Source organism: Sceloporus undulatus, chromosome 8 (genome assembly GCF_019175285.1).
Source record: "Sceloporus undulatus isolate JIND9_A2432 ecotype Alabama chromosome 8, SceUnd_v1.1, whole genome shotgun sequence".
Taxonomy (NCBI): Eukaryota; Metazoa; Chordata; class Lepidosauria; order Squamata; family Phrynosomatidae; genus Sceloporus; species Sceloporus undulatus.
In genome coordinates this window covers 3,167,257-3,177,128 of record NC_056529.1, presented here as the reverse complement: position 1 = coordinate 3,177,128, position 9,872 = coordinate 3,167,257, and the positions used below count along the sequence as shown (strand labels likewise).

At 43.9% G+C, this 9,872-nt stretch overlaps 1 protein-coding gene across 5 annotated transcripts in view; it reads left to right on the top strand.

Annotated features, from left to right (window-relative positions):
* DOK4 (docking protein 4) overlaps positions 1 to 9,872 on the top strand; it is a 30,141-nt gene that overhangs the window by 10,999 nt on the left and 9,270 nt on the right. For all 5 annotated transcript variants that reach the window (XM_042438115.1, XM_042438110.1, XM_042438113.1 and 2 more), the window contains one exon: positions 9,235 to 9,342. In XM_042438115.1, the coding sequence (XP_042294049.1) occupies positions 9,235 to 9,342 (108 nt within the window). The remainder of the gene's footprint in view (positions 1 to 9,234; positions 9,343 to 9,872) is intronic.

Here is a 9,872-nt window from a genome sequence, read left to right as displayed (position 1 = left end):
CAGCTGTCCATTCCCTCTTCTTGATTCTAAACCTGGTCTAAAAAGGGCCCTGAGCACTTTTTGTGACCCTCATCTCTCCTTAATCTTCCCTCCCCAGCCTCACAGACCCTTTCATTTAAAAGAAATTCAGAGGTTCTTGTACCACAAAATGCACTCAGGTGCAGACTATGAGACCAGGGTTTGAATCCCAGTTCGGCCACGTAAACTCTCTGGGCGACGTTGGGCAAGTCACACTTTCTCAGCCTCAGAGGATGGCATTGGCAAACATGCCATTGAAAAACCCATCATAGGTTCCCCTTAGGGTTACCATAAGTCGGAAACGACTAGAAGGCACATAACACACACATGTGCGCGATTTGTGAAAGCCTTCAGCGATGACAGTTGCAATGAACTAACTTCCAGCTGCAGTTCTGGGGCAAAAAAAATGTGCAATGCATCACATTTTAGGGCAAAAGCTGGCCCCTGCACCTGCTCTAGCCGCCCACCTTGAGACCTAAACAAATGAGTATGACCCGGATTCATGTTTGCTTACCAGCTTGAGCTGGCGGCTGGATAGGCTTGGCATCTGAGCTGAGTTTTCTATCTGAGCCAGTTCTCCCTTTCCAGGAAACCCCCTGAGAGCAGTGGCATGGCCCTGATTTCCATTGCCAATGCGGAAAAAAGAAGAAACAAACAAATCCATGACTTCTGCGTGACTTCTCAGAGTCTTGCTCTGCTTCAGCCGTCTCTACTCCCTCCAGGGCTTTGCCCTAAAAAAATCAAAGATATTTAGATGTGGAGGTCCTTGATATTGGTTGATGGCAGAGTGCAGCGTCTTTTCCACTGCTTCACATTGCTAGCATTAGTTGAATCTGCAAATTTGGGGAGTCTATGGGATTTTTCATTTCCCTGGCTGCACATTTGTTTTGGTCCCCATTCAAAGCCATTTGCAAAAACAGTAGAATTAACTTTAAAAAGTTGAGCCTGCTGGAAAAGGTGCATGCATTATTATGTGCACTTCCCTTATTCTATGTATTTTAGTACATTTCTCAGTTCCATTCTTGCCATTAAGTCTTGCCTGTCACATTTATTTACAGATAACAGAAATAATTATCTATAAATCTGTTGACTTAACCAAAGCATATTGCTTTTTTCCTCACTTATGAGAAAGGAAAGCCAGATCCATTTACATAAACCTCCAGATCCGTATGACAGTTGGCACATGATTTGGCTGGCTGGCTTTGTAGGCTGTCTGCCTCTCAAGGGTCAAGTTATTTGGGGATGGTTTTGGAGAGGGAAGGCTGGCCACTGAGTCCCAGTTTGGAAGGCTTTGCAGGTCCATCTGCTGCATTTGTTGTTAACACAGAAGCTTGCTGAGACTGGTGCTGTTCCAGGAGTTTCTATTAGGGCCTGGTAGGGGACATGCCTCTTTGGGACAACCTCCCCATACACAGGAGATACACACACACACACACACACAAATTTCCCTGCACATTACAGTCAGCCCTCCACATTTGTGGCATTGACTTTAGCAGATTTGACTAAAATGTTCTTTCTAGGAATCTCTGCATCCTCTAGTGCAACTCTGTGGTCAGCACCCACCTGAAGTTGCTCCGGGGGTCCTACAGATTCCTAGCAAGAACACGTCTTTAGGTATTTGTAGGTACTCCAGCACAATTCTGGGGTCAGCATATGGCTGATGTTGATCGTAGAGTTGCACTGGAGGATCTAGTGATTCCTAGAGACAGTGATTGTTTTTAATTTTCAGTTTTTCCACTTTTATGGGGGTCCCGTGCCCATAACCTCAGTGAATGTGGAGATCCCACTGCAATCCCCTTGATGTATTATTGCTTCTCCCCATTCAATTTATTGGCATTATTCTGATTCATTATTCATAGAAATGTAGAGTTGGAAGGGGCCTTGAGGGCCGTTGAGTCCAGTACAACCCTGTGCTCGATGCAAGATTTCCAGCTACATCATCCACAGGAGGTAGCTATCCAGCCTCTTTTTGAAGACGTCCAGAGAAGGAGACCCCACCATTGGGCTTTCTTGGCAAGATTCATTCAGATGCACCCCATGGCCTGAATCTTATCTGCAGTCTCAGCTGGAGTAGACCCATTGAATCAATAGGGTTTACCGCAGTATTGGCTCACCATGCAATAATACATTTGGTGGGCTTATTCTAGCTGGGATTACCAGCAGAATTCACACATTAAATCTGGATCTTCACAGTTCATCCTCTTCTTAGCGGGAGGATTGCAATGGCTGGATGCCCGAATGCTATAGCAAAGCAAATGCTGTCTTAAACTTTAACTTCCCCTCTGGCAAGGCATGAACTTTTTGCATTTTGATATCAGAGAGAGAGAGAAAATGCTCCAGAGCCATCTTACTTCTCTCATATCTTTGCCACCATGGCACTCTTATGATGTTCTTCTGTAAGGGGATGTGGCCATAGCACATACTCTGCACATGGACAGCCGCCACATTCAGAACTAGCTTCCTCCAATGTGCTAAATTCATTCTCCTCAGTCATGTTCTAAACTGAGGACATTTTGGAATTCCTCCTGGACAAAAGGTTGAAATGGAGGACAAGTCCAAGCAAAAGAGGACCTCTAGTCACCCTGCACCCAGAAGGTAGTCCAGGTGTGTTTGTTTGTAGCACACAGGTGCTAATAGGAAGCCACAGTCCATGCCAAAGAGAGCTTGCATTCCCAGGGGTCCCGTTATGTGCCTGAGACGCGCAGAGAGCATTGGTTTCCAACACGAAACTAGCGCAGGCAGCCATTTCGCGTGCCATGTTCCCTCCTACAGAAGCAAACTGTTTTCCCAGCCCTGCTCCATGGCTGCATGTTGCTTTTAATGTTTGGAGGCGACACACTCCTTGTGGGCTGTGGCTGAGTCAGAACCTCTGGAGCCTTGCTCCCTTTGAAGGCAGGAGAAGTTGGAAATCTCTGTTGTGGGATCCAGGCAATGCGTTTGCGTAATTAATGGAGGGAGTGCATTGCCTCAAGATGGGGTGAAAGCTTCTAGCTGAAGGCTGATGCAGACATTTTAAGTTTCCCATGTGAGCTGTGCTAGAAAGTAGTAATAATACAACTGTAGGAGATGCTTCCATGGAGACTGTGTGCAATGATGTGGTGCTTGATGTAGGTCGGTCTGCGCATGCTATCAGCCTGGGCAAGCAGTTGTTGTTTCAATTTTAGGCGTTGCTCCAAATTTTGAAGGCATGGCAGGTGTCATGCTAGTTTGGTGGATAGCGTTCAGCATCTTGGGGTGCATTTACACTGTAGAAATAATGTAGTTTGACACCCCTTTAACTGCCATGAGATTCCAGAGGGATGGGTTGAGAGATGCAAAAATAACCCCTTGTCCATCTGTCCTGTAGATACTGTATATGTTGTTTGTTGTTGTGTGCCTTCAAGTTGTTTATGACTTATGGCAACCCTAAGGCGGACCTTATCATGGGATTTTCTTGGAAGGTTTCTTCGGAGGGGTTTGCCATTGCCTTCCTCTGAGGCTTAGAGATTGTGGTTTGCCCAGGGTTACCCAGTGGGTTCCCATCGCCAAGCTTGCAATTGAACCCTAGTCTCCAAAGTGCTCAAACCACTACACCACACTGGCTCTATATACTCATGTTTAAGTATAGAAATTTTAGTCAAAAAAAATGACCGCAAAAACCTGGGTCAACTTATCCATGGATCAATGAAAATACTGAACTTTACATATAACAAAGGAAACCATTCCCTGATGAAAGGAAAAGTATAATATGTTTTGGAAGCACTGACCCACCTCTACTCTCTCATCCATCCAGCCTTTAGGTTGAGCCCAAATAGTTATACCTGCCAGAATTTAGTAGGTTCTTTGGCATCATTTTCTTTCACTTCATCATTTAGATCCTTTGTTGCACGCCCCTAAATTTTACCCTCGCCTTATCATGAGTCATATCAAAATCCATCATTTTGGGCCCCAAACCTGCCCTTGACTTATGCATGAGGTCAACTTATAGTTTATATACGGCAATGGAACAAATGTATTACTTAGTGGTTCCCAAACTTTGGTTCTCCAGATGTTTGGGATTTCAGATCCCAGAATTCCTGACCGTCGGCCAAACTGGCTGAGGCTTCTGGGAGTCGAAGTCCGAAACGCCAGGAGGACCAGAGTTTGGGAACCACAATGTAAGGCAGATTCTTAGGCTTCCTATCAGCTTTTATAAGGAACATATGTGTTCCTTCAAATCACCTGTTGACTTATGACAAGCCCATGGATTTCATCGGGTTTTCTTAGGCAAGGAATACTCTAAGGATATGGATCAGGGGGATAAGAGGTGCTTTGCACACAGAAAGCCTCCTGTTATATCTCCAGCATCTTTGGATAGGGCTGAATCAGACACTTTCTGCTGCTGGAAAAAAATTGCAATCCCAAAAAGAGTTAATTTTTGCAAGCTCTGGCACTATGCTAGTCAGACCAATGGTCTTCTCTTTCTCTCTCCGTTTCTTTCGCTGCTTGGTGCTGCAGTTGCTGGAAGATCTGGCTCCTTTATTAGCCCCCCTCCAGCTGCAAGAGAGGCTGAAACTGTACTGTATAAATTTATGCTAATGGCATGCTATAAAAAAAAGTTGAGACGAAAAGGAAAGCAGGGAGAGGAAGGGGGGCAAGATGGGGAAAAAGGTTTTTCCCTTTGTAAATTCTTTGTACTAGAGGGGAGAGAGAGAGGCTGTATCCACACTGCAGGAATAATCTGGTTTGACACTAATAATAATAATAATAATAATAAGTAATATATATATATATATATATACACACACACACACACACATATATACATACACATACATACACCACTCCTCCAAACGATTGAAGTGGCTTACATTCAAATAAACCAATAAAACACCATATCAATACAAGGTCATATAATAACATTATAACCCGACCCCTCCCATCAGTAATAATAAAATACAGATTATCAATTATTAAAACAACCATCAATAAAACCATGGCTCAATGCTGTGGAATTCAGGGAATTTCTGTTTGCGGTTCATTTGAAATAACACAATTTCTCTACCTCTGAAAAAAATACTGTGGAATTCTTTGCATAGGGTTTGTAGTTTTGTGGGATGCTTGGCCTTCTTTGTCAGAGAGCTCTGGTGCTACGACAAACTGCAGTTCCCAGAATGCCATAGCATTGAGTCGTGGCAGTGAAAGCGGTGTCAAACTGAATTATTTCTGCAGTGTGGATGCAGCAAAGGCAGATTCGTAAAGTAATAATTCCTATATAGAAGTTGAGTCTCTCTTATTCCAAATTCCAAAACCCATAATACTCCAAAATCCAAAATGCTCCGCATGAGTGGCTAAGAGAGTGGCACCTTTGCTTTCTGATGGTTCAGTGAAGCTTTGCTTCATGCACAGAGTTATTTAAAATATTGTGCAGAAAATTACCTTCAGGTTGCGTGTATAAAGAGGTATACAAAAAGTGTGTGCAGCAAAGGGGCCAGAGTCCTTCCAAGGGAAGAGGGGGCCGTTGGATGCCGTCTCTGCTGAGAAGCCCAGCAGCCGCTTCTCCTCCTTTGGCTGGTAATTAAGTGGCGCCGTTGTAATTAATGCTGGCATTGTGACAGGTAGGGAGTCCCAAGAGAGGGACCAAGGCAGGAGGAGAGCTGTCAGAAGAGGCAGGCGGCTGGGTCCCCTGCTGCTCCGGGAAGGGCCTGCCTACAGTCCATAAATGAGTCAATCCTTTGCAATGCTAATTCAGAGAGGATAAATAGGATTCATCACCCACACGTGGGCATTTTCCTCAATGGGCGGGTGCGCCACGGCACAAAACCATGGCATTTTCCTTTTCCATGCCTGATTTTCTAGCATCTGTTGAAAATGCAGAGGGGATTGTGTGGGAAATCTGCTCTGCTAGAGATCTCTTAGGAGTCATTCAGACATCATTCTTTTTTTAGCACGAAGATGTGAATCAGCGAAAGGGTTATTCACACTGTGAAGGTAATCCAGGATGAATCCAGGTTAAATCTCCGTTGTTCACATGCATCCCAAACGCACCCGATTAAGTTGTGGGGGCTGCCAAAAAACCCACTCAATATAGTGTGGGTTTTTTTGGCAGTGTGAATAACCAATGTGAACAGACACAAATAGACGCGGGATAAAACACTGCATACCAAAAAAAGGCATTTGCGCCATTGGCTCCATCTTTATTTGAATGCTTGCACATGTGAACAACCAAATAGATGCAGACTGATGTGGATCAATGCAGTTCCATAGTGTGGATAATAAACCTGGCATATGTGAGTGAGATGATTCACATTGTCATGCTGAAAACAACAACACATGAATCAAGATATCTCATTAAGTTTAGGCAAATAGTCTGGAGAGAGAGAAATCCAAAATCCAAACCACTTCTAGTCTCAAGCATTTCCAATAAAAAGTTTTATTTTTAAAGTTTTATTTTTACTGTGAAATAAATTAAAAACCAGCTTCTGTGCAATAAAGTAAACGATTAATGAAAAACCATTCTTCACTAAATATTATTATAGTCATTAAAATTCCTTCCAGACATCATTCGCAAATAAAATCTCCCCGTTTGTTTTTGGATAGTTGCTAAATTTATATTAATATACGTGTGGGAGACAGTGTGATGTAGTGGTTTGAGCGTTGGACAATGACTAGGGTTAGTGAATCCCTGCTCAGTCATAGAAACCCATTGGGTGACATTGGGCAGGTCACACTCTCTCAGCATTGGAAGAAGTTTAAAAACAAGCCCCCTCTGAACAAATCTTGCCAAGAAAATCACATTATAGGTTCACTTTAGGGTTGCCTTAAGTCGGAAATGACTTCAGAGGCACATAGCAATAAATCCACGTGAACTGCGCTTAAATTGGCTTTCTTTGTATTTAGCAACGGTATTGATGTTGAAACTAAAAGGAATTAAATTGACCATGAGACGGACTATGATAGTGACTCTGCTGTTGAGTGGCCTATTGACCGAAGTGCATTTAGCTCCTTTCCCCATTGACTAGAGTGCATTGAAGGTTTTGCTGCCAAATTTCCGTAGCAAAACGCAGTGTCGGTTTTCTTTTTCTGGAGAGCATTAGGGGAGCGCTGAGAAGGGTGCAAGGTATTCTTCTTTGTTTTGGGATCTGCAGGGGAGGCTTCTCAATGGCTTCCCCTGAGCTCCGAAATTCCCTTCCCAAAGAGGGTAGATTGGCACCCTCCGCAGATAAGCAAAGACCTTTCTCTTTTGAGGACCAATCATACAGAGCCTGTCCCACCTAAACAACATGATGGGTTATCTTGAAATCCAGAAACAAACATCCAAAGGTAGCTGTGTTGACCATATAGCTAATCCAATAATATCCAAAATCCACCAAATAGTGATATCTTTGTGGGACTAACCATAATGCACAAAATACCTGTTGTAAGCTTTCGGAGCTCCGCTGGTTTCTTCATCAGGCAAGGTGTTAAAAGCCATACAGTGCCTTGTTCTCCTTTGCAGTTATGACAACTGATCACCCTGCCTTAGCGCTGTGGTCAGTTTATGGTCCTTTTTCCAGATCCCCACCATGGCCAGGAACTTCTTACTGGTTAAAGCTGATATTAATGGTTGCTTCTTTTCTGCTTTTGGCTTGTTTTGATTATTTTATTTTACTCTTTCATTATATATCTTTTATGTGTATATATAGTAGGCCAGCTTGTTATGTGTACAGTCGCCCCTCCCAACTCGCAGTGGATCCATTCAGGACCCTTCTGTGAAAATGGTGACTCGCACATATGCAAGTCTCATAGAGAATAATGGCATGTGCACCCATGGTGCACATGTGCAGGTACAGTACAAGCATTTTAAAGATAGCAGCTTGTCCCTCCCGCAAAGAGCAAGACCGTAGACTCCACATCCGCACATATGGAAGGATGACTGTATATATGGTCCACCAGCTTGGTTTGGATGTTGAGGTACGATTCTGATTTGAATCCCGGCTCAACCATGTAAACCCATTGGGTGACTTTAGGCAAGTCACACTCTCTCAGCCTCAGAGGAGGTCAACAGCAAACCCTCTCTGAAGAAACCTGCCAAGAAAACCCTGTGATAGGTTCACCTTAGGGTTGCCATAAGTCGGAAATGACTTGAAGGCACACAACAACAACAAAATATGTTTGGAAGGCCAGCATGATTATACATGCATATATATATTTATAGAAAAGGAGTGTATGAAATGCCAGGAAGACAGTCTGCAGCCTCTGTCTGGGTATAACTCCAGCCTTGGTGACCTTGCTGATATGTGCGTTTTCAGTGGGGCAGCTCTCCAGAGCTATGTGCCAAGGCTCTCTTTGCTGACTTCAGCAGCTCCTTGTCATTGTATAGGGGCTGGCATTTCCCTTTATTCTTGCCCATGGTTTCTCAGTCCCAGATTAATTAATTTGCATTCATCATGTATAGAAGTTGGATGGCATCCCCAAGGGGCATCCAATCCAACCCCATTCTGCCATTCAGGAAGACACAATCCAAGCACTCCCGACAGATGGACATCCTGCCTCTGGTTAACCATTTTTCTAATGAAAAGTTTCCAGTCTTTACACTGTATGTCCAAAATATGATATTCCCAGCTTAGTACTTCTTGCTTCCAGGATCAGCTCAAGCTTGATTTTGTTCTCAGACCCATTCTATGTGATCAATGAGTATGGCTGACAGCCCATTGTTAAAATGCAGTGTACAGTGCACAGAGACAGTGCAGAATTTGTATGCTATGTGTATTTCAGCACACTAACACACAGCTGGTTCTTCATATAAAACCATTGAACATTTTCTACAAGTTTAAATTTGCATGCACAGTGCATTTTACAACTGTGTGTGTCACCAGCAGAATTCTACCCAAAATGTTCAGCATAACACGGATGGACTGCAACTCCCAGCATTCCTCACCTGTGGCTATGATGGCTAGGGCTGATGGGAGTTGCAGTCCAGCAGAATCTGAAAGGTCACATATTTCCCCCCACTACTGTAAGAAAAGCAACCATGAAGCCCTATCAACCGCTGATTTATATGCAGACCAGAAAAGGGTGAGCCAGCAAGATCAGAGGTACTTAAGTCACTCGGTCTCATTTTACGCGGAGATTATTATCTCTGCCAGGTGATAATAAATTTATTATCTCTTCTAGGTTGGGTTGACAGTCTCCAGAGGAGTCTAGAAGCCTCTTAGCATTTTCAGGATGTTGTAGCTAAAATCAACCATCTCTTTCTTGCTTCCCCTCTGCGGTCAGATCTACCGACGTTGTTGGCTGGTATTCCGGAAATCATCCAGCAAAGGACCCCAGCGGCTGGAAAAGTACCCGGATGAGAAGTCGGTGTGTTTACGGGGTTGTCCAAAGGTGAGAATCCCTTCCCTGTTGCAACAATGATGGATCAGAGCTTGGAAGAAGTAAGAGATTTTGTTTTGTTAAGACTGCAACACTCAGAATGCATTGGGAATTCTGGACGTTGCACTCCCCCCCCCCCAAAAAAAAGTTCACTTCTTCCAAGCTCTATGCTAGATATAGTGGACAGTGTGTGTTGTGGGGAGCTTTTCCAGAACCCCCAAAAAACAAATGCATGTGTTCCTTCCAAGAAAACTCCATCTGGAAAATTTAGGGAGAGGATAACCTCCCAGACAAAGCCAACTTGCCAGTTGTCTGCTCCAGCAACATTCAGCAACATTTCCTAACTCGGGCAAGTGTTCCCATTATCATTCAGTGTTTCCCAGGGGTTCCATCATGGTCTGCGTGACACAACACATTGGAAAGAATAACAACATTTTGGCCCAGGGGAGTCATTGTTGAAAAAATAACCCTGTTTACGACTGCGAAGGAGCGGTCCTTCTGCCTTCGCCTCTCGTTCCCTGTCTCTTCTGCCTTTGGATCTG